We start from the raw sequence: 25,893 nt of genomic DNA, 5'->3' as shown, positions 1-25,893 counted from the left end.
AAGGTGATCAGATATATTTTACACTGAGCTCTGTCATTCTCTACTTACTAGATATCTGTATAAAAATACCTTCTGGTCAGGAAAAACACCTTTGGATTATAAAAGTCAGCTTGAGAGATGTTACATCAGTTCTGATTTATACACTTCCTGACCTCAAAATTTTGCTGTTTTCAGAAAACTACACCAAATATATAGCACATTGCTGAGTTTGAGCAGCCCTCAAGAAAATGTTAGTGCTACACAAATTGATATCTTAAATATATTCTTTTCTAATGAATTAAACATAAATGGGTATTCATTATTCATGTATTGATTTGACAAATATTTATCAAGTGCCTATAATGTTCCATGAAAGGAGATAAATGCCTGAATCAAAGATACACAAAACAGTCCTTGGTCTCAATAAAATCACAATCGAGCTACTTTGCAGAAAGGGGGACATCATCTACTCAAGTACCCCCTCTTGTTGTCTACTTCAACTCTAAAGTCAGAAACATAAACTAATATTAAAATCAGAATAAAGATAATTCTTCCCTGTATACTATATTCTTGAAATTAATTACAAGTCATCTTAGTAGTCATTTTAATATAAAAGCCAAAGTAAAAGAGTCTACTGATGAATGGATAAAGAAGAGATTATTTATATACAATGGAATATTACTCGGCCGTCAAAAAGAATGAAATCTTGCCATTTGCAATGATGTGGATGGAGCTAGAATATATTTTGCTAAGTGAAATAAGTCAAATCCAAGAAAGACAAATGCCATATGATTCCACCCATATGTGAAATTTAAGAAACAAAACAGATGAACGGTGGGGGGGTGGTGAGAAAGAAGAGAGGGAAACAAACCACAAGAGATCTTAACAACAGAGAACAAACTGAGGGTTGATGGAGGGAGGTGGGTGGCAGATGGGCTATGGGTGATGGGTAGTAAGTAGGTCACTTGTGATGAGCACTGGGTGCTGTATGTAAGTGATGAATCACTGAATTCTAAACCTGAAACCAATATTGCATGATATGTTAACTAAATTTAAAAAAAATTAAAAATAACAGAGTCTAGTTAATTCATCTGAGCAGTTATCTTAAAAATACACATTTACAAATAAGAAAAGGAAAGAAAATGTTTCCAGAATATAATTCTATCCTGATATACATAAACACAGGTCCTCAATGGTAGACAAGATTGCTATTGTCATTACTATATTCATGTATAATCTTTTACCAAAATCCCTTGGCAACTTAGGAAGAATTCGTGAAAAGTAACTTTCAATGGTGCATCATTTTAACATTAATGCAATATTATAAATGGTTTCTAAATCTTGATTTCTTAGCTCCTTTCTACCTCTAAAGCCTAACATTAAGCCACAGCAATCTGAAAAACAAAACAAAACAGGACCCAGGGAATAAATTCCACATAGGCAGCAAATCTAGGTTTTAATTCTTGCTGTCTGTTGTCTCTGAAATACGTTTAAAAGTCAATAAGTTTCAAACGCCTTTAATGTCAGTTAAAAGGATAACACCAATGAAACCCTTCACATAAGTGTAAAATCAACAACTGATTTAAAATGGCACCTGGAAAAACGTGTAGCCTTTCAGTGTGGAAATGCCTGATCTTGCAACAGCACCAGAGACTGCACTCCTTTGACATAAATAAGAGTCTATGGTAGTAGACAGACTTAAGGTGAGTAGGTTCCTACCAGCTTTAAATTCTGCAACAGGAAAAAAAAAAAAAAAACGAAATAAAAAAGAAAAACCCACTAGATATATTTTGCCCTGATGTTGTTGTTCATTCTTATCCCGTTGTAATTATAACTGTGTTACTTGATTATCATATGCTCCCTAAAATTTAACTCCTTTCTCCAGCCACCTACACCTAAGGTTTATACTTTCTTTTTAGGGTGTCATTTTCTGAACCGAATGGACGTGTTGCCACAGTGAAGAAAATACCCTCACACTCTTCAGTGATCCTATACCCCAGTCCTTACTGGCCGTGGCTACTGTAGTTCTAAATGTATAACTATTCTAAGTGCCTGAGAAAACTGTTTACAGCTTAGCAGTTTTATGGAACAATGTAATCAAGAACATGATAACCATACTCCTTGTATAAAACACATAGACATTTATAGACACAATCAGATCCGAAGTCACACACTTCACTACATTTTCTATCACAACACCTGTGCCTATTCATCCTTCTGCTACCACATCCATCTACATGGCTGCTGAAAGGTCCACAGCTTCCCCTGTTTCTTCTTCTTTTGTTCCAGTCCCTTCACTTACTTTCTCATCCTCCATCTCTGTTTCAACTTTTTCTCCTGTCTCACCTGGAAAAGTAACCAAAGGAGATATTAAGATACTCTCATTTATCATTGACAATAAAGCACCTCACAGCTGACTTCCAGTGGGGCAGTTTCTGCTCTTTAGGTCAAATTAATAAATTTCTCTGATGGTATCTAGAAAGGCAACTGCCCTGGGGCACCTTCAGCTCAGGTCATGATCTCACGGTTCATGACTTTGAGCCCTGCGTCGGGCTCTGTGCTGACAGCTCTGAGCCTGGAGCCTACTTCAGATTCTGTGTCTCCCTCTCTCTCTGCCCCTCCCTTGCTGGCACTCTGTCTCTTTTTCTCTCTCTCTCAAAAACAAACATTAAAAAAAGAGAGATTAAAAAAAAAAAGATTGCAAATATTTAAAAGTCTGGACGTTGTAGATACAAATCTGTCTCCCTAAGAAATCAGAATGGGCCACACTGACCCCCATGCTCATGGATGGAGCCAAGAAGCGGTGCCTCTTTTGCTAGGACAGTGCTCCTGTTCACCACGGTCCCCAGGGCTCCCCATGCCATAACATGTGCCCCTCCCTTCACTCACGGTCATTATCCTAGGCCCTAACGACTTGAGTTTGCTAACCCTAGTGCAACAAGTACATCTCCCCTGTTTTTCCTGGAGCACTTTTCTACACCTTCATTAAAGCACTTACCTCGATAGATTGTGGTAACTTGTTTCCATTCTGCCTTCTTCCCGCTAGCCTATGAGCACCGTGAGGACAGGGCCTATCTCCTGTACCCCTAGAACTTGGCATATGATTAGCACTCAAAAACTGCTGGGGTAATAAATGAATCAAGAAACAGACAGATGTGTGCTTTATTTAATTATGCTGTAGTATGAAGCTAAAATTTACCAAAATGTAAATCATGTCCCAGAAGAAATGTTATTTTTAAATTATAATTCTAATAAAGAACAGTATGGATACCCTTTGTTTTATGCTGATGAGGTACATTTTAAAAACACATTTTACCAAGACATAATACATTTCCTCCAGTCTTCCCAGAAAGACAAGAGGACTATATGAGGACACAAGCAGACTGACCGTAATTTTCTAAGGATAAGATTGGCAAAGATGAAAATTATAGTGTAAGATCCATTATGTGGGTATTCTTTCATTAGAAGCTTAATTCCCCCACTAACCACCTATTCGTCTTTACTTTGGATCCTCGTACCCTCCATGGGGCCTGATGAAAAGCGAACTCAGAAAAACTCAGAAATTTTAACATGTTGCCTTCAACATCCAAGTGTATTCAACAATGAAACTCCAGGTTAAAAATTTCAGACACGGACTATGGTTTAGAAAATTTTTGCTAGAAAGCTAAGAGCTTGTTTTTCAGGTATGGAAGTCTTTTTGGTTTGGGTAAAATGAAGTTCAAACCCCTGAAATAGAGATCCCCAGGGATGATCTCTTACGTAGCACATCTAAACAACCCTGAATTTTGGACAACATCACTTTTACCTTCAATGTGTTGGTCCTCTTCATTAGTGTGAATTTTCCTGACCGTTTCCATATTAGCTCCTGTTTCTAGAATTCCCACTGGATGCTCCGTGCTTCCAACTATTCCTTCAGGTTGAATCTGCTCCATGTTTCCTAGACCGTCAGGAGTTTTATGGAGCAAATCATTGTTTACAGCTGTTTCCACAAACTGACTTTCCTCCAATACTTCTGGTGTTTCATTCTCTTTGGGAATTGTTTCTAGAAGTTGGGATTGTTCATCTTTTATCACTGTTTCTTGAAGTTGCCGCTCTCCAGCTGTCTCCACAAACTGGCTTCCTTCCAATGTTTCTGGAGATTCACTCTCTTTGGGAATTGTTTCTAGAAGTTGGGATTGCTCATCTTTTCCCAATGTTTCTTGAAGTTTCTGCTCTCCAGCCATTTCCACAAACTGACCCCCTTCCAATCCTTCTGGAGATTCATTCTCTTTGGGAACTGTTTTTGGGAGCTGGGTCTGTTCACCCTTTCCCATTGCTTCTTGAGGCTGTGGCTCTCTAGCTGCTTCCAGAGGAGGAACTTTCTCCGCTGTTCCTAGAGGTTTCATCTCTCTGGCAGTTTGTGGATTCTCAGTACCTTCCACTGCTCCAGGAGAGTCCCTCTCTCCTGTGATCCTCGACGGCTGATACTTGGTATCTCTTCCTACAGATTCAGTCTCAGCATTTCCTTTTAAAGACTGAGCCTCTGTCACTGCTTCCGTGTCATTCTTCTCTCCTGCTCCGGGAGTATCATCTTTGACATGTGGCTGAAGTGGCTCAGATTCCCTGGGTCCTTCTAAAGGCTGAGCGTCTTCTGTAGGTCCTGGTGGGTCTGTAGTATCATCTGCCAAGGGCTGTTCCCAGAGGGATTTAACACCATTAGCTGTAGACGCTGCTGAAATCTTGAGCTTCTCTAACGGAGGAGGACTTTCCTTTTGTACCTTGCCGTAAAGAGTAGATGATTCTTTTCCCGGAGTATGTGGTTTGGGTTGGGCAAAACAGGACTCACTTTCTTCTATGGTTGAAAAATAGATATGCAAAGTTACTTTTTGAATATTCACTTGAAAAAGAAAAAATACAAATTTTTGGTTAGTTTCTATCCTCAGAAAATATATCACAATCAAGTAGTAGGTTTAAGGGGCGCCAGGGTGGCTCAGTCGGTTAAGCATCCCACTTCGGCTCAGGTCATGATCTCACCATTCATGAGTTTGAGCCCCACGTTGGGCTCTGTGCTGACAGCTCAGAGCCTGGAGCCTGCTTCGGATTCTGGGTCTCCCTCGCTCTCTGACCCTCCCCTGCTCGTGCTCTGTCTCTCTCTCTCTCAAAAATAAATAAACATAAAAAAAAAAAGAAGTAGATTTAAGAGAGTCCGGTGGTGGGACGCCTGGGTAGCTCTATCGGTTAAGCGTCCGACTCTTGAAGAGTCCGACTCTTGATTTCTGCTCAGGTCATGGTCTCAGGGTGCGTGAGACTGAGTCCCGCATTTGGCTCTGCACTGACAGTGTGGAGCCTGCTTTGGATTCTCTCTCTCCTTCCCTCTCTCTCTCTCTGCCCTTCTCCCCCTCCCCCCCAGAATAAATAAACAAACTTAAAAGAGAGAATCCTGTGTATAGTTGAGTAAAGAGAGGCCATACCATGACCTAAACATTCCCCAAGTCAAACTTCTTTACTGTGTTCAGCTCTAACACGTCCTCCAAAACTACAATATTTTCTTGTTTGCTCCTTAGACACCTTCCCACATTCTCAATAAGCACATTTCACTTTGCTTTTTCTCATGGTCTTTCTCCTTCTCACCCTTAGCCTTAGAAGATTTCAGTGTGTGGTGTTGGGCTGCTACAGAGGTCTTACTTTTTCCCAAAGCAGAATGGGTCTCAGTGGAAGGAAAAGGCCCCATGACGGAGAAGCTCCATTCGGTAAAGATCAAGATGTCTGGGAAGGAAAGTGGCAGGGACAGTTCAACCTGCGTTTCATTTCATCTGGGGGGCAGAAACCAAGAAAGAGTTGGGAACCATGCATTGTAATTCTGGCTCTTCCCCCAGCTGTGTGACCTTGGGGACTTAGCTCCTAATTGTCACATCTGTAAAATGGCAGTGAATCTCTCTCTCCCCCCCATCTCAAGGCTGCACGAGGCATCAACATTAAAGGGGGAACACAAAAGTGCCCTAGACAGCTAAGCAACTTGGCAACATGATTATACTCTTTGACCCAGTAATCCTTCTTCTGGAAATTTATCCTAAAAGCACAAATGTCAGGAAAATATATATTTTTTGATATATATATCATCTCAGTATTCTTCACAATAGCAAAAATTAAAAACAACTTAAAAGTCTAATAAGTTGGGGAAAAGATAAATATTCTGCTGGATGGAATATTACTGCACCATGAGAAAAGATGGTTATGAAGATGATATGTTAATATAAGAAAATATTTATGGGGCACCTGGGTGGCTCAGTCAGTTGAGCATCCAATTGTTGGTTTCACCTCAGGTCACGATCTCGTGGTTTCGTGGGTTCGAGCCCCACGTCTGGCTCAGCGCTGACAGCATGGAGCCTGCTTGGATTCTCTCTCTCCCTCTCTCTCTCTCTGCCCCTCCCCTTCTCACACTATCTCTGTTTCTCTCAAAATAAATATATAAAACTTAAAAAATATATTTATGATATAATAAGTTAAAATATTGGCACGCACAGTTGGGTTAATCAAACGAAATGATGCATATAAAATGTGTATTGGCACAAGGTCTTGCGTGCACTTAAGTGCTCAGTAAGTTAGCTACCAATTTCACATATAGTATGAGTATAGCAATGTCAATGATTGGAAGGGAAAGGGGGAGGAAGAAAAAGTAAATCACAAATGGATGGTGAAAACACTGAGAGAAAATAAACCAACATGTTAAAATGGACCTCTAGGTGATATACTTCTACCCTTTTTCTCCCCCCAAAGATTGTTTTTCTTTTCTTCTTTTTTTAAATCTTTTTTCCCTGGGGCACGTGGGTGGCTCTGCTCATTCAGCATGAACTTCAGCTCAGGTCATGATCTCACGATTTGTGGGTTCGAGCCCCATGTCTGGTCTGTGCCGAGAGCTCAGAGCCTGGAGCCTGTTTCAGATTCTGTCTCATTCTTTCTCTGCCCCTCCCCCACTTGTGCTCTGTCTCTCTCTGTCTCTCAAAAATAAATAAATGTAAAAAAAATTGTTTTAATATTTTTTCCCTAAGTTACTCCTCACCCCAGTTACATATGCATACATTTATACTGAATATCGCTTATTTAATGTAAAATGCACAACCAATACTCAGATCTCCTCTCCCATTTCCCCTTCCCTAGGGGCAAATATTTTAATTCTTTTAGCTGTCTGAAGGGATATTTTTCTTCTATATCTCTAAGCAAATTGCTACTTCACGATTTTTCGGTTTGGGCTTTTTAATGAACTCCCACTCTGGAAAATAAAGGCTTCGGTTCCTTCTCCTCCTACCTCTATCACCACACCCTCTCCCATCACACACTAACATTTCCTTTCAATTCACCAACTATATATTAGCAATCATTTAACATAGTAATCATGTTGTAATTTGGGTAAATCAACATTCAAGTGCATGTCCATAGAATGAGTATGTCTGCTAGGAAGAACTGAGCCAAACAGTAAGCTCTTACTTTGCGTAAATTTCTTTTTGTATTTCCCTGAAATAATAATTGTCATTGTCTTCACTTCCTCAGTTTATGTGTTGTCATTAATTCAACTCACTGCCAATTGTTTCTCTTCTTAATACATGTGTTCACACTAAATCATTTCCCACCCAGCCTATGGGGCTGGGTGGGAAGCCCTGGGTGGAGAGTAATTCAAGCTGAGGCTTGGAGAAGCAGAGTTTGGGAAGGATGTGGGGAAATTCAGGGCCCTGGCTGTGGGCCCCCCAGGGGTCATATGTCAGAATAGGGAGAAGGGCTATCCTACGCCTCTCCCTCAGGCCTCATCATGAAGAAGGTTTTCAAATTAATAGCACTTAAGGCAACTTAATAAAAGTGATTTCTCAGGCCTACAAAATAATTCATTATGACAAGACGATTCATTCAGATCACACGAAGGATGTTCTGGTGAGGGTTGTCTAAGGAAATTAACAAGGAAATGTGTTAGTATACTAATCACAGATGTCTGCCAAATTATATTTTCTGGTAAAATAGTTATTACGGTGATTAGTACTGTCAGTTAAATGACATGAACGACTTTCATCCAACTGTGCCAGCTGTGGGTGCATTCTAAAGGCATCATTCTTCTAGAGCAGAAAGCCATGGGGGGGAATGTGTCAACACACCCAAACCAAAGTCACTCAATTCTATATTTTGAAAAACATATTATGCTATCAGACTAAATCAAGTTTTCTTCTCCAAAAACAAAAGTTTTATAAAAAGTTGTTTTCCATGAATAGTGTCACAAATACTCAAGTGTTCTATCAATTTTTGCCATAACTAGAACATTTATGCCCATGATCACAGTATCAATTTTCATTCTTAGGTACTTTTCCTAATCTTATTGATATACTTGAAGTAGGCAAATGTCTTTGACATGTAATATTTTTATAATATAACCTGAAAATAGTCAGCCAAACTGGGAAATATTACAGAAGAATGTCACTGTCTCTAATATTTTTCTAAGGTAGCTCAAAGGAGATAAAACATCTTAAAAATGATCACCAAATCTTGGGGCACCTGGGTGGCTCAGTCGGTTAAGCCATCTGACTCTTGGTTTTGGTTCAGGTCATGATCTCGCGGTTCGTGAGTTCGAACTCTGCGTCAGGCTCCATGCTGGCAGCACAGAGGCTGCTTGTGATTCTCTATCTGCCCCTCCCCTGCTCTCTCTCTCTCTCTCAAAATAAGTCAATAAACTTTTACAAATAAATAAATAAAATGATCACCAAAACTTTTTTTTTTTTAATCACCAAATCTTAACTATAGAGAACAAACCTGAGGATTACTGGAGGGGAGGTGGATGGGGGATGGGCTAGATGGGTGATGGGTACTAAGGAGGGCAGTTTTGTGATGAGCACTGGGTGTTGTATGAAAGTGATGAATCACTCAGTTCTACACTTGAAACTATAATATTGCACTCTGTGTTAACTAACTGGAATTTAAATAAAAACTTGAGGAAAAAAATCAAAAATAAATAAAATAATCACCAAAAAAAAAAAAAAAGAGAAAAGTTTAGTGACACCACATTCCTTTTGTATTTATATTAATGAACTGCATTCTGCTTGAATTTTGAAAGGAATGCTTTTGGAGGTAATAGTTCTTTTTTTTTTTTTATTTCTCCTTTGTTTTTTAATGTTTATTTACTTATTTTTGAGAGAGAGAGAGAGAGAGAGAGAATAAGGGAGGGGCAGAGAGAGGGAGAGAGAGTGTCAGAATCCAAAGCAGGCTCCAGGCTCTGACCTGTCAGCCAGAGCCTGACATGGGACTTGAACCCATGAACTGTGAGATCATGACGTGAGGTGAAGTTGGACGCTTAACCAAATGAGCCACTCAGGTGCCCCTGGAGGTAATAGTTCTTACCTAATAGCCCCAAAGTTCTTTTTTCCTATGTGAGAGAAAAGCACAATCTGTTCTAAAAGGCAGGGCAGAGATCATATGACCTTGAAGACAACACCCATAATGTGGCGGGTTCGAGTCCTGATTCCTGTACTCACTAGCCTGATTAAGCCTTTTTTGTGCCTCAGTTTCACCACCTGTAAAATGGGAACAGTATCAGCAGAGTCGTTGTGAGGACTCCATGCATCACATTGCTAGTGGAAAGCACCGGCACAGTGACCGGCACCACTGAGTGACAGTCCATGCTAGCCGTCACCGGTATCATACCTCACTTGATGGCCCTAGAAAGGAAGACATTATGGTGGGCAAACAGACACGTAAGGTAATTTCATTCATTCTAGTATCGGTACCTTTCTCTAAGCTTATTCAGAAAAAAAGAGATCGAAGTAAAAAACTGAAAAGGTTGGAAAATAAATGGTAATTTCAAACCGCCTCTCAGAGAATACAGCAATGAAGTCTACAGTTGCCACAAACACTTCCTCTCAGGCACCAGACTGCATATCCTTCAGAATGTTTTTATCCCCAGCCGCTGAGGGAAGTAGGATTTTTGGATCTGTTTGATCTTCCTCCTCTTCAGCTGGAACAGTGCATTCCAGACTGTTCTGATGTTGGATGTGAATCCTGATTTCACCGTTTATTCAACTGTACAATCTAGACAAGCTCCTAACCTCTCTAGACCTCAGTTTCCTTATCTGTAAAATGGGAATATGAGAGCTGCCTTTCAGGCCACTTTGGAGAATTGACTGAGGTGATAATATGCGTATTCCCCAATATACTGTGTGACGTGAGAAGGTACTCAGTAAACTGGGGGGAGCAGCATACAGCTAGGCAGGTGCGGGTTTCTCACTGCACAGGGCATTCTGAGAGGGAGAGAAAGAGAGAGAGAGAGAGAGAGCTCAACTCCAGCCTCTGTGCACCTGCAGGCTGCAAGGCTGCATGTGTCAGGGGCGGGGAGGGCATCTTTTTCTAATTTCACAAAGGTCCTGTGTGGTCTAGTGGTGGCCCCTGTCAAATAAATTACAGCTAACTGAGCAACAGAAAGAATGAACGTCAACATTAAAGAGCTTGGATAAATAGTCCCCTAAACACTATAAAACTGTCAATGTTGACCTACAGAATTGTGTCGTTACCATGGTAAGTTTTAAAATGTGATTACTGATTGGGGTGTCTGGGTGGCTCAGTCGGTTGGGCGTCCGACTTCAGCTCAGGTCATGAGTTCAAGCCCCGCGTCAGGCTCTGTGCTGAGAGCTCAGAGCCTGGAGCCTGCTTTGGATTCTGTGTCTCCCTCTCTGCCCCTCCCCTGCTCATGCTCTGTCTCTGTCTCAAAAATAAGATAAAAACATTAAAAAAATTTTTTTAATGTGATTATTGATCAATAATGTGATAGTATTCATAATGTCAGGCAGGACTTGACTGGCATTAATAAAGTCCACCAGCAGCTTTTTATAAATAAATCTCTTTCATTCTGTTTGTTGGCTTTGATTTCACTTATTCACTGAATTCAAGTATTCGAGTGCCTAATATGCCTCTTCTGAGCTGAGCAGTTTACAGCGGTTGACAAGGAAGATCTGGTCCCTTCCATCCTTAAGTTTATTGTCAGAAAAAAAAAAGTTTACTGTCTGCATGGAAATTCAAATAATGGCTACTTCCCTCACTAAGTACGACTTGGTACCTATGCCTTACCTCTCACCCAAGAATCTCCACATGCTCTGTCTGTGTGGTTTTGTGAATCCCAGATATACCTCCTTGAGGTAGAAGAAGGTACTACATCATTTCTTCTAGCACTCTAACTTGAAGCAGTGAGATTTTTTGGTCCACACACAGAAGACATTCTGTGCCTAATCTGTATTACTATATAATAAATATTGTGGAGAGATGCATTGTTTCCACATCCAAAGTTGTTTAAAGATGTGTCTGTTTTCTGAACCCTACATTTTATCAAATCATACACTGCTCTGGGCCTAATCCTTTGGTGCTCATTATCTCTCTTGATTCTGTTGTAAGTTGATCCATGCACAAATTTGTTGTGACAGCTGAACTAACAGAACCCTGGTTGTAAGCACCGTTGTGATAGGCACACAAAGAAGTTAAATACTAGGCAACATTACAGAAGGGATTAGAACTAGAGCTAACATACCTGAAATTCACATTACAATGAAAGCTTTTCAACTCCGTTCATTACCCTAATCAGAAATGAAAAGTTTCTACCCAGCGAGGAGAAAAACTTGAGGTCAATATTTCCTATCCCATGGCTATGACCCATCAGACATCCCAGAGACCTCACTGGTTTGTCTGCTGGGTTTTCTAGAGAATCAATGAGAATGGCGGGGGGGGGGGGGGGGGGGGGGTTGGTTCCCTGGTATTTTCCCTTGCTGCCACCATTTCTAGGTTCCTGCAGCTTTTGGGCTTTGGGAACCCAGATGCCACATGAGTCAGCCCCAAGGGAAGAGTCTACTCATCTTCTTTCCCATTTTCTTTCTTTGTTTTCTCCCCACTTTCATCATATCATTTATCCAACAAACATTTGTGGAGCTATTCTAGATGTGTCTGTGCTCTTCCCTCACTAAAGTATGTAAAAACACTTTCCTCGCGGGCCGTGGCACAAATGCTAAGCCCCAAGGGCGCGTTCTGTCAGTCAGTAGATGTTGGCAGGGCATTCATGTTGAAGAGAGATGAACTTAAGCAATACCCCATGTAACTGAAGTGTGAAACCATCAGGCAAAAAAAAATCCTAGAGATGGTAAATAAAAATCGGAAAAGCCATATTTTTTTAAAATAATTTTTTAAATGTTATTTATTTATCTATTTATTTTGAGAGAAAGAGCATGGGCAGGGAAGGGGCAGAGAGAATCCCAAGCAGGCTCAGCGCTGTCAGTGCAGAGCCCAACGTGGGGCTCGAACTCACGAACCATGAGATCATGACCTGAACCAAAATCAAGAGTTGGATGCCTAACCAACTGAGCCCCACCCAGGCACCCATGAAGCTTCTTTTTTTTTTTAATGTTTATTTATTTTTGAGAGAGAGAGAGAGGGAGAGAGCACGTGAGCAACAGAGGGACAGAGGGAGAGGGAGACAGAGAATTTGTCAACACAGCCTGATGCAGGGTTCGAACCCATGAACAGTGAGATCGTGACCTGAGCTAAAGTCCGATGCTTAACTGACTGAGCCACCAGGCACCCTGAACAAGCCATCTTTTTTAATAGAACTACCTGGTTTGATACATTTAAACTTAGTTTTGACCATTACAAAGTAAATTTGATAAAATATGAAGGTAAACCTAATGTGGAAATGTAACTATAAAGTAACAAGAACATGTAGTTGGAGAGACACTTCTGGAACACTTGATGAGCATACATGGAGATGTAGGGCCTGAAGAGGGGGAAGGCTGATATCTAAAAGCTACAGAGCCAAGTAATGACAAATAGTTACCTCCTTCAGAAAAGATTTTCCAATTTCATTTTATTTCTTTTAGACTCCTAGAAGATAGACTCTTACTTCAAAGAAGCTATTGCAGAAAACATCACTTTTGAAATTATCAACAGTATTCACCACTAAAAAAAGACCGCTTCATTGACTGATGGTCATTACTGGCACACGGGGATCCAACATTTGGGCAGAAATCGAGTCTACGAAATCAAAGGCATCTCGATGAGCAAGGAGAGGAAGGAGAAAGTGAAGATCATGTCTCTAATAGGCATAAGTTGCGACACTTCACCAACCTGAACAGGCCTTGTGGCTGATGTTTATTGAGGCATTCTGCCTAGGGCTTTTTGTGGATTATCTCACTCAATCTTCCTAAAAACTCCACAAGGTAAGTCGGTTAAGCATCCGACTTCAGCACAGGTCATGATCTCACAGTTCATGGATTCGAGCCCCAGGTCAGGCTCTGTGCTGACAACTCAGAGTCTGGATGGATCCTGCTTCAGATTCTGTGTCTCTCTTTCTGCTCCTCCCCTGCTCGCTCTCTCTCTCTCTCTCTCAAAGATAAATAAACATTAAAAAAAAATTTTTTTTTAAATTTAACTGTAAGATTTCAGTAAGACTAGAGTATAAAACAAAAATCTACATTCGCCCTTCTTCATGCTTCAGAATCTTAGAAAAGCTTAGGAGGCAGTAATAAGTCACACTGAGAACTTGTACCCTTGATATGATGTGATGTGAAGGGCACTTTACCTCTGTGGTCTTCCTCCCAAAACCCACAAGCCTAGGAGCATCATAAGAAAAGCAACAGATAGGGGCGCCTGGGTGGCACAGTCGGTTAAGCGTCCGACTTCAGCCAGGTCACGATCTCGCGGTCTGTGAGTTCGAGCCCCGCGTCAGGCTCTGGGCTGATGGCTCGGAGCCTGGAGCCTGCTTCGGTTTCTGTGTCTCCCTCTCTCTCTGCCCCTCCCCCGTTCATGCTCTGTCTCTCTCTCTGTCCCAAAAATAAATAAAAAACGTTGAAAAAAAAAAAGAAAAAAAAAAAAGAAAAGCAACAGATAAATCCCAATTGAGGGATGGTCCTCAAAATACCTGACCAGTACTCAAAACTGTCAAGGTCATCGAAAACAAGTCTGAGAAACTGTCATAGTCAAGAGGGGCCTAAGGAAACACAACAACTAACTGTAGTGTGGAATCCTGAATGGGACTCTAGAACAGAAATAGGACATTAGAGAAAAACTGAGGAAATCTGAATAAAGCATGGACTTTGGTAAATAATAATGTATCAGTGGGGCGCCTGGGTGGCTCAGTCGGTTAAGTGTCCAACTTCAGCTCAGGTCACCATCTCATGGTTTGTGAGTTCGAGCCCTGCCTCAGGTTCTGTGCTAACAGCTCAGAGCCTGAAGCCTGTTTCAAATTCTGTCTCTCTCTCTCTCTCTCTTTGCCCCTCCCCCACTCGTGCTCTGTTTCTCTGTCTCAAAAATAAATAAAAACCTTAAAACAATTTTTTAAAATAATAATGTATCAGCATTGGTTCATTCATTGTGACAAGCCTGCCCTACTCATGCAAGATGTTAGTAATAAGGGAAAGTGGGTATGGGGTCTATGAGAACTCTCTGCACTACTTTCATGAATTTTCTGTAAATCTAAAACTTTTCTAAAATAAAAGTTTTTTTTTTAATATAGCAGCAAAAGTACAAGAGCATGTAACCTAGCAATATAACATCTGATAGCTTTAGAAAAACCGTTTCATAAACTTGGATCATTCCCATTCCACTTTTATGATTTTTTGTTATTTTTGTACCACTTGTGCTACTACTAACTTAATAGTTTTTTTAAAGACAATTTTTTAAAGATTTTTTTCAAATGTTTGTTTATTTTTGAGAGAGAGAAAGAGATAGAGAATGAGCCGAGGAGGGGCAGAGAGAGAGGGAGAATCTGAAGCAGGCTCCAGGCTCTGAGCTGTCAGCACAGAGCCTGACGCAGGGCTCGAACCCACAAACCGCGAGATCATGACCTGAACTGAAGTCGTACACTTAACCGACTGAGCCACCCAGGTGCCCTTATTACTAACTTAATATTTTTAACAGTTCCTTTCCTTTTACAAATTTACCAAAATGAAAATGTCAGGAAATCAACAAACTCCAGGATTTAGAACTTGATCTTGAGGAAAAAAAACAAAACTTGATCTTGGAAAAGCAATACAAAAAAAATTGAGATTTACTAAAATTGATGTTAATGACAGGCAATTTTTATTGAGGACTTACTAGGCAATATTCTAGGTAGGGGTCAGCAATTTTTTTTTTCTGTAAAGGGACAGACAGTAAATGTTTTCAGCTTTGCTGGATTGGGGTCATTATTGCAACTACTCAACTCTGTCACCATGGTAAGAAAGCAGTCAAATGACATGTAAATGAATAGACATAATTGTGTTCCTATAAAACTTCATTTACGAAAACAAGTGGTGGGCTGGATTTGGCCAGCAGGCAAGTTTGTCAACCCTTATTCTAAGCACTATTTAGGCTACCTCTAAGTGCTTTGTATGTATTAACTGATTTTATTCCTTAGAACAAGTCTATGAAATAGGTACTATTGTTAATTCCGTTTTACAGATGAAGTCACTGAGGCACAAGGAGATTGAGTGGCTCAAAGTTATACCACTAATAAGTTATCATGAACCAGGATTTGAAGCCAGTCTAACTCCAGACCCACATTCTTAATCAGCACTCTATACGGTCTCCCATATGTTGAAATTTACACACACACACACACACACACACACACACACACACACACACAAACACACTCACGTTCAAATCCTCTCATAACCATCTAGTCTATAGAGGCTACTACTCCACTGCAAAGGAAAAGGAAATTAGCCAAAAGAAACTATGTGGTTCCTATCAGTCTTAGGAAAATGGAAACGGTAAGAATAGCTCCCCTCCCCAAAATCAACTAAAGGGAAAAGGAGAAAGAGTTCCTTATCACTATCAATAACAGCAAAGTCCCTCCCTGCCCAGCTGCCTTAAGGGCTGGAAGAAATGCTGGCACACTGAAACTCATTCTCACAGGCTGGGGGACTCTGATACATGCAACACAGGGACAAATATATTGCTGTCACCATCAACAGAACTAGAGGAGTATTTAGGTGGGCAAGGCTGAGAACGTAACAATGACAGATCAATCAGGGCTGTCTGCAAAGCGTGGAATGTTCTCATCTTGCAGGGACCCTTTAAGAGGAAGTTTTAAAGGCAAGCCTCTGAAGAAAACATTTTCACTCAGTGTAAGGAAAAATATATTACAGGCTTGAGAAAGTATTGTCACCACACGGGAAAATCCTGATGAGGGGAACAGACTATTAATTGATAGTCAAAAACAAACAAACAAACAAAAAAACCTTGGTTTGATGCTACATCCAAGGAAGTGGATGTCTTTTAGTGGAGAGGAGACAGGTCCATCACTGAGAGAGGGGGGTCTGGGAAAGGGGGTACCTAGGGGCGAGGCAAAAGGAACAGCTACAAAGAAGCCAGGAAATGCTAGGGGTTCAGGTCATAGAGAAGGCTTGTTGAGTGGCCTCTTGAACATGAGTCATTTCCATCTTTGGCTTATGAGGTCATGTTCATTTTATATCTATCTTGGATGGTGTTAATTCATGCTGTTTTGATGTCTGCTTTGTCATGTTCTACACTGTTCTACACTGTCATGGCTACAGAGTACATTGTTTATAAATGAAATGTGAGTTTTGGTGACCCTACAGTAGATCAATAGGGCAGGGGTGCCATTTTGCTGTCTACGGATGCTTCTTGATCTTGCATCTTGACTTTTCTACTTAATGTACATTTGGACACTCCATTTATCTAAACTAGCCTGATATAATGTGCTCATCTCAAGCAAGTTTTCAGAGCCATACAGATTTGAATGTCAAGCAGTGTTCAGTATGAATGAAGAACATGTTATTGGGTCTTGAGTTCTTTTGTCTCATTAGAGAAGCCAGGACAGAGGAGCAGCCATAAGGAACTGTTGAGTATGTAGTCTTGAGAAAAAAGGGTCATCCCTCCTAGGTGTGGGACTCCAGCCACCCAGTCACCACAGCCCAGCCCAGTTATCCTGGGGACCCACAGATCCTTGGGTCCTTCCATGGGGAAGAAAGTGATGTCAGCTGAAGTTGCCACTACAACACAGGCTGCCCTTTCTTTTCCTTGCCTTTTTCCAATGACCACTCCTTGTTTCTGAGCACACTGGCATCGCCTGGCCTATTTCGTTTACCTTCATAAAGTAATTCCCATGGGTGTTTAGCTGTTTAACACAATGTGGTTTTTCTTTTCAATCTTAATCTTTAAAGGGCAAACCTCTGACACCCTTGAATATATACAAAAGAATGAACTCCAGAACCTGATGTAAACTCCCAAGGAGGGGTTCAAAGAACGTGAACAATAGCAACATCCCTGGGAACGTAAAGAAGCTTCTTTTTGTTTTTAATGTTTACTTATTTTTGAGAGAGAGAGAGAAAATGAATGAGTGGGGGAGGGGCAGAAAGAGAGGGAGACACAGAATCCGAAGCAGGCTCCAGGCTCTGAGCTGTCAGCACAGAGCCTGATACAGGGCTTGAACCCATGAACTGCGAGATCATGACCTAAGCTGAAGTTGGACGGTTAACTGACTGAGCCACCCAGGTACCCCTGTAAAGAAGCTTCTGAGGTCATTTTGATACTTCCCAGACATTAACACTCACCTGGAGAGCTATATTCTGGTATTTTGCTTAAAAAAATTACCTAGAACTACATGCAGTTAAACACACCAGCTTTTGAAGCCTGGCCAAGTTTGATGCTTTTATCAGTTTTGGTGAGCCTTTCAGTAACCCCCCACAAGTGTTAGGTTTTTATTTTAAACTTGATGTTATAAAACATTAACACAGAAGTGAAACTGTGGATAATACCTGGGACATGTGGCAACCTTACAGGAACATGAATTAAAAGAACACAATAAAGCTTTGTTTTGCTGTGTTGACTTTCTCCTGCCTGATTAGGAGACCCTCTTCACAACCTATTCTCTTCCCAAGCCCACCTCAACCAATGTTTCCTTCCAGTTTCTGTTATTACCTGGGTCCTGATTCCTACTCTCCCTCTGCCTTTTTTTTTTTTAAATCATTTACTGTCAAGTTAGCTAACCACACAGCGTATACAGTGTGCCCTTGGCTTTGAGAGTAGATTCCCATGATTCATCGCTTACACACAACAGCCAGTGCTCATCCTAGCAAGTGCCCTCCTCAATGCCCATCACCCATTTTCCCTTCTCCCCCACCCCTGCCATCAACCCTCAGTTGTTCTCTGTATTTAAGAGTCTCTTATAGTTTGCCTCCCTCTCTGTTTGAAACTATTTTTTCCTTTCCCTTTCCCCAACGTCTTCTGTTCAGTTTCTCAAGATCCACATATGAGTGAAAACATACGATATCGGTCTTTCTCTGACTGACTTATTTCACTTCACATAATACCCTCCAGTTCCATCCACAGTGTTGAAAATGGCAAGATTTAATTCTTTCTCATTGCTGAGCAGGATTCCATTGTATCTACAAACCACATCTTCTTTATCTATTCATCAGTTGATGGACATTTGGGTTCTTTCCATCATTTGGCTGTTGTTGAAATCCCTGTGCTTTTCTAAATAGGACTTCTCACTCCCCTGAGTCCCCATCTCTGTCAATCCATCCATTCTCCCATCCACCCACCAAACAAATATGGATTGTGTTTTTCCTACAGGGAAGGCCATACAATGAGTTATCGCAGAAGTGGACTAGACTCCAGATGGAACTGGACTGTGAAAAGAGTAGCAGCTTCTGAGTCACACACACTGGGCTTCAGCCCTATCACTTGCTAGCTCTGAGATCTCGGACAAGCTATTTATCCCCATGAAGCTGTAGTTTCCTAGCTGCATTTGGTGATACAGATGTTTGCTTCAGAAGGCTCTTGTGGAGATTAAATGAGATCACAGTCCAAAGTATCTGGAACCAAGGGGAGCTCCTGCTTTGTCTCCTGACTTCTTCACACCTATGTTTTGATGTGGCTGCACTAATCTCGAAAGTCCTTCAATTTTATAAGAAACTTACTGAAATGTTTCAAAAAAAAAATTGTTTTTTTGTAATGTTATCTTTGAGAGAGAGAGACAGAGAAGAGTGTGAACAGGGGAGGGGCAGAGACAGAGAAGGAGACACAGAATCCAAAGCAGGCTCCAGGCTCTGAGACGTCAGCACAGAGCCTGATGTGGGGCTCAGACTCACGAACAGCTAGATCATGACCTGAGCCGAAATTGGAGGCTCAACCGACTAAGCCACCCAGGCGCCCCTTTTATTTTTTAGTTTTCTTTAAATGTTTATTTATTTTTGAGAGACAGAGTGTGTGTGTGTGTGTGTGTGTGTGTGTGTGTGTGTGTGCGCGCGCACAAGGGAGGGGCAGAGAGAGAGAGAGAGAGAGAACTATACTGTTGAGGAGAGTGTAAACTGGTACAAGTCTTATGGAAGGCATTTAGGCAGATATCCGTCAAAATCATAAATGCACATACCCTTTAATCCAATAATGCCACTTCTGGGAAATTGTTCTACAGCTGTGCTTGAACACATTCAAAATGATGCATATATAAAGGAATTCGTTGCAGCCTTGTTTGCACTAGAAAAAATTGGAAGCAAACCAAATGCCTATCAATAGGGGACTGGTTAAACAAATCACACGATGGATTATTAAGCAAGGATAAAAAAGGAGAAAGACGTTCTCTATATATCAAGATAGAAAGATGTCCGTCTTGTTAGGTGAAAAGAACAAGGTGAAGAACGGTGGGTGTAATACATTTTATAATGAAGATTAGAGAGGGAAACAATATTTACAATGTATAAGGAAACTTTAGAAAAATTTTAAAAACCCCACCTAATAAAAGTATTTACCCATGGGTGTGATTGGAACTAAGTAGCTGGTGCAAACAGGACCGGAGGTATACTTTTCACAGCATGCATTTTTCAACTGTTTGCAAATTTTTGAACCACTCAAGCAATTCCCTCTTTGTTAAAAAGTTTATTTATTTATTTTTGAGAGAGAAAGAGCACAGCAGAGAGAGACGGAATCCCAAGGAGGCTCTGCACTGTCAGCGCAGAGCCTGACATGGGGCTTGAACCCATAAACTGTGAGATCCAGACCTGAGCCGAAATCTAGGCCTGGACGCCCAATCCTTTGAGCCACCCAGGCGCCCCCATGTATGCAATTCTTATGTTCCATTTTAATTAGCTGTATGTAATAACCACCCTACAACAAAAACTTGCCAAACATCCTCTGTATGCCAGGCTCTAGAGGGGACACAAAGACATACAAGACTTGGTTCCTACTTCTAGCATTTTCAAGAAAGAAACCCCATTTATATAACATCTGCATGCAAGGAAAGTCCATTAAAATGAGTTTTGGGGCACCTGAGTGGCTCAGTTGGTTAAGCGTCTGACTTCAGCTCAGGTCATGATCTCACGGTTCGTGAGTTCGAGCCACGCTTCCGGCTCTGTGCTGATAGCTCGGAGCCTGAAGCCTGCTTCGGATTCTGTGTCTCCCTCTCTTTCTACCCCTTGCCCACTCACACTCTGTCTCTCTCTCTCTCAAAGATAAACATTAAAAAAAATTTTTTAATGAGTTTTAATCTTGATGTTTATTCTTCAATTACAAAGAAAAAATGTCTGCTTAGGACTGAAATGTCACTATGTGAAAATATTGGTTGAAGGCTGAAGGTATCTCCACAGAACAAAGAACAATTCACATAACAGCATGAAATTCAAGCCTCATTCTATTGCCTAGGTAACATGGACTCCAAGCAGCTAGCAAGAGTTCAGGTGAGAATAAACAAATGATTATAGCTGTCGGTGAAAATGTACACATTAACCTAGCAATGAATTTGTCAATAATTACCATCTATTTACTTTGTCAATCCTGGTGCTTAAGCTGTAAGATCTCAGGAAGAAAGTCTGCCAGAAACGGGTGGCGATTTATATTAGGAAAGAGAAAAGCAATAATTGTGCATGTACACAGAAGGCTGGCAAGGAGGAAGGTTCGGATACAAAGACCTAGACACCTGTGGGTCCATTAGTCTGTAAAATCAACAAAACCTTTGTGTTCAGATTCCATCAGATCCGTGGGGCTCTGAAAAGAACAGCAATTGTGAATAGAATATTGCCCTAATAATTAGAATTTGCTTCCACAAGCATAAGAAATTCCACTCAATCTGTCTAATAGTCCTTCTGGAAAGAAAAGCCTCTTTCCTTGCACATTTTAAGGCATTGAGTAAAAATCTATGCGTACCATGTACCAGGCCCTGCTCTACACTTTGAGTAGCACTGGGTAGTTAGTTGACTATCCACCTTTGTCCTGATCCCTCCACACCTCTTTCCCTAGTCAGTCATCTGGTGTCTGTTGGGTCAGAACAAATGCATCTGTGTGATCGGTAGAATGGATTTTTCCTATTCAGCCTAACAGCAACCTAACCAAGTAGCTGCTACCTGATTTAAACTTAAGCACAGAAAATAAACAGCTTCATATTTTAATGCTATAGGATTTTAGAGCTATAAGAGATCTCAGAGGTAACCTACGCCAACCCATTATTTAATGATTCTTTTGCTTATAGGCTAATACTGCATCATGTACAACAGTTCTTAAGCCAGTTACAGAAAATTAAGTTGGGCAGAACTGTCAACACAAATCCAGTTTACAGGCTAGTTCATATATTTTAACATCAACCCATAGGGTTTTAAGGTTGATATTGTGATGGGTGCCTGGGTGGCTCAGTCGATTAAGCATCCGACTTTGGCACAGGTCATGATCTCCTGGTTCATGAGTTCAAGCGCTATATCTGGCTATTTGCTGTCAACGCAGAGCCCACTTTGGATCCTCTGTCTGCCCCCGTCTGCTCCTCCCGCATGCCTTCTCTCTCTCTCAAAAAGTAAATAAACATTAAAAAAAAAATTTTAAAGGTTGATACTGTAAATTTAAAGAATCTCTGGTATGATAGGAAGATTATCTGTATCTCTATGGGAGGACACTGGTAGTTTCTCTACATCTATGTACATCTAAGGTTAGGGGCACCTGGGTGGCTCAGTCCATCGACTGAGTCCAGCTCTTAGGTTCAGCTCAGGTCATGATCTCATGGTTCATGGGTTTGAGCCCCACATTGGGCTCTGCGCTGGCAGTACGGAGCCTGCTTGGGATTCTCTCTTCCTCCCTCTCTCTCTGCCCCTTCCCTGCTCTCTCTCTCTCTCAAAATAAATAAATAAACATTAAAAAAAACCTCTAGGGTTAAACAAATGTCCCCCAAATATTTATAGTTTATAGTTGGAAGTAATATATATAAGCTTCATATTTTACCAACTTATCTAGGGGTAAACAAATATGTGTTAAAATATGTATATTATATATTAATATCCAATAAATTTATAAGTTATATATCACATCTGTATAATATATTACAATACATATCTTATTTAGGGATTATAATATTGTGATTATATTATTAAATTTATTAAATTATAACGCTCTATTACATTTTATTGTATTTCTTTTGTTGTTTGCATAGTGGATGAACACACCTCAAATGGGGATCCAGAGTGATCTGAAATTTAAATCAGATTTAAATCGGGGTGCCCGGGTGGGTCAGTCGGTTAAGTATCTGACTTCCGTCAGGTCATGATCTCACTGTTGGTGAGTTCAAGCCCCATTTCAGGCTCTGTGAGGACAGCGAGGAGCCTGGAGCCTGCTTTGGATTCTGTGTCTCCCTCTCTCTCTGCCCCTTCCCTGCTCACACGCTGTCTCTCTCTCTCTCTCTCAAAAATAAATAAACATTAAAAAAAATAAAAAAATAAAATAAATCAGATTTAAATCTAGTTATCACAGGTGGTTTAAAGAGAAAGAAGTCAAGCTCTGGAATCAGAGTACCTGAATTCAAAGCCCAGCTCTGACTTTTAAGAGTAGATAATTTGCCCAAGGTCACAGGGCTCCTTATGTGTGAAATGGAGATGATCATAATACTTAGTCATAGTATTGTCTTAAAGAGTAAATGAAGTAATTCATTCAACAACTATGCGCCAAATATTGTTAGGTACCAGGGGTACAGTGAGTAAATGCATATACAGGACATTTAATATACTTGGATTTTTTCATCTAAAAGCTCATACCCACAGACTTAGGATTATATATAGGATTTAAAGAAGTTTTGAGCTGCAGAAACAGGAATGAATTATTTATTGAGCCTCCAAGATCATGGATCAGCATTGAAATGCTGATGAACACACAATAGTATCCAATTACAAGAGAGTATTGTGTGATTGGGCATCAAAAGCAAAATGCACCTGTTGACTGATTTAATACGTGCATTGAGCAGTTTATGTAGCGTGTTAATTAATTTTCAATGCACTGAAACTGGTTGTCAGGCATTTAAATATTTCTTTCAGAACAACATCTGTGAAAACTTAGAACAATGATGAAAGCATGAATAAAAAATGAAAAGGTGTGACTTATGTAGACAGTTATTAATACTGGTGATAAAGTTGTTTTTTCTTTTTTAAACGTTGTTCATTATTTTTTGAGAGGATTAAAAACCCTTTCCTCCTATTGGATACTTTTGCCCTTCCCTAAGAGTAACATTCCCCTCAGTCATGTTTTTATCAAAAAAAATCTATGACGATTTAGTTCTCTGCTTTTTAAATCAGTATGTTACTCCTAGGATATCTGGGACCATGGAAGGGGATGAGAAAAACCAAATATGGTGTACCTTCCTGAAGCATCAATTCTCCTCAATTTTTCATATTGAAACCAACAAGGATTTATTGGTTTAACCAAGGATTAACCAAGCAGGATGCAAAATCCACCTGACTTCATAAAATAAAATGAAACGTTAAAGAAATTGCTCCTTGTACTAGCCTCTAATTAATCAATTAACTAACTTTTTCCACTGGCCTCTTGAGAGCATATTTGGGGTACAGAGGCTTTCTTTTCTTTAGGAGAAAGGTCAGCAACTATTGTACACAAGAAATGGATATTTCTTCACTTTGCATTGTCAGAGACAAAGGGTTTGGAATCACACTTAAACATGGCTTTAATTACTTTGCTTATTTCTAAACTTTTTATTGCTTTCTGTTATCTACTGAAATTAAAAATAAATTATAACACACCACGAAAATGAATTCAACGCAACATACTTCTAACTAGGACACGGTGTCTCAACTCCGAAACAGCATTCACGAAAACCCTGTGCTACTACAAAATCAGAGAGAAAGACATTTCTGTGTTACTGGAATAACACAAGATGCTAAAAGAAGACCTGTGGAAAAGAATGAACTTGAGTGCAAATTTTCCCCTACAGTTAGCCTTGAATATGACTGCAAACTAATTTGAAGGAATTTACTTAACCTTCGAAGCTTTATCCAAAATGTCAGCCATTCAAAATCTAAGAAGTGCTTATAAAACCCATTCTCTAGTTCATTAATCTGCTTACTCTTTTCACAGGATTTACCACGGTCAGAAACGTATCTTAATCATTCGTTTAACTTGTTTATTGCCTGTCTCTTCTATCCCTGACCCTCAAAAGTAGGGTCACTTGTATCTCCAGCATCTAGCCAGGCACCTGGCTATCGCATAATAGACGCTCAAAATATATTTGTTGAATTTCGGTGATGACCGCTTTATATGGCACGCATATTCGTCAAGAAACACTGAAGCGAAGGGCAGGGGAAGTGTATCTGACCTCTTCAAAAGTGCAGGATCCTACTTGATGGAGTGAATGTCCATCTGTGCTCTCCGCATCCGTTACCATCTCTGATGCTGAAATGCTGACGGAAGGGCAAGGTCTTGGTAGAAAAACGGGGATCACGTTTCTCCTTAGGACCAGAAACTAATGGTTCCCAGGGAATTTGCAGCTTTATATGATCTGAAAGTTCGCACTTTTAGGAGATTAAATAGCACTTCTTGTAAGGGCAGGAAATTACTCATCTGTTTAAGGGAACCCCCGGCCAAGCGCGGTAGGGGTTTAACGCCACCTCCCCGCTCGCCCCGCGGATAACCCCGGGCCCGGCCCTCGGCCTCCCGCGTCCGGCAGCGCGCGCGGCTGGGGCGCACCGGGACCTCCACGCCGCAGCTCCCGCACCCGCTGCAAATTAGTTTGCAGTTCGGGAGGGAGGGGCGCTCTGCCCTGGGTTCCACTCCCGTCCTCAGCGAGCAGCCCGCCCCCTGCCGGGCGGGTCGCACCTTTCGGAACCCTAGGGAGCAAGGCGACCCCGAGGCCCGGGCGAGGGTGGAGCCGGGTCCCCTGCTCACCGCTGCGGAGCCTGTTGCCGTCGCCGGCCTTGTTGAGGGCGCTGCTGGAGCAGCCCATCGCGGGCAGAAGGGCGGCCTTGTGGGTGAGCGCAGCCACCTGTCCCAGCCTGGCGCGAGCGTCGGCCAGGAGCTCGGATCCCGCGCAAACTGCACCGGCGGCGCAGAAGCTTCTCCGGCGGCTGGCCCGGCTCTGGCGGGGGCAGAGCGCAAGCGCACAGCGGAGCGCCGGCGTGCCGGGCGCACCTGCGAGGGAAGGTTGCCGCCGGGAGGTGGAAGGGGCCAGGGGGCCGGACAGGCGGGAACGAGGAAGCAGAAGACAGGAACAGGGAGCCCGGTTGGCAGGAGGTGGAGGGTGGGGTCAAGGAGGAGAGGAAAAAAGACTCAAGAGAGGCATAGGGAGGATGCCCCGGAGAAAGAACGAAGGACTGGGAGGGCTCATCTGAATCATCACTAAATAGCTGGGGCGGGGGGAGGAGGCGATTGTGGCCCGTGGCTATTGATTGGTAGACCAGCTTTGGATGGCAGATCTGTTCTTACATAACAGCAGTTGTGTTACCACAAGGAAGTTTGCTGTTAATACTATTTAATCCACCTCATATTCAACGTTGGCCAATTGTCCAATCCAGGACCACACATTACATTTAGTTGTCATGCCTCTTTAGTTTGCTTTAATGTTTATTTATTTCTGAGAGAGAGAGACAGAGTGTGAGCAGGGGAAGGGCAGGGAGAGAGGGAGACACAGAATCTGAAGCAGGCTCCAGGCCCTGAGCTGTCAGCACA

At 41.4% G+C, this 25,893-nt stretch overlaps 1 protein-coding gene across 2 annotated transcripts; it reads right to left on the bottom strand.

The window, feature by feature from the left end:
• Nucleotides 1-867: 867 nt before the first annotated feature.
• Nucleotides 868-25,260, bottom strand: ERICH5 (glutamate rich 5). Of its 2 annotated transcripts, none has more exons than XM_042973120.1 (3): nt 25,114-25,260; nt 3,785-4,810; nt 868-2,325 (listed from the first exon to the last, which is right to left on the bottom strand). In XM_042973120.1, the coding sequence occupies exons 1-3, from the start codon at nt 25,169-25,171 to the stop codon at nt 2,213-2,215; spliced, it is 1,197 nt and encodes a 398-aa protein (XP_042829054.1). In that variant the 5' UTR covers nt 25,172-25,260; the 3' UTR covers nt 868-2,212. The 2 variants fall into 2 exon arrangements, with proteins under 2 accessions (XP_042829054.1, XP_042829055.1); XM_042973121.1 differs by lacking the exon at nt 25,114-25,260 and adding an exon at nt 19,346-19,435.
• Between the last annotated feature and the right edge of the window lie 633 nt (nt 25,261-25,893).

Source organism: Panthera tigris, chromosome F2, assembly GCF_018350195.1.
Source record: "Panthera tigris isolate Pti1 chromosome F2, P.tigris_Pti1_mat1.1, whole genome shotgun sequence".
NCBI lineage: Eukaryota > Metazoa > Chordata > Mammalia > Carnivora > Felidae > Panthera > Panthera tigris.
This window is presented reverse-complemented; position numbering and strand designations above follow the sequence as displayed.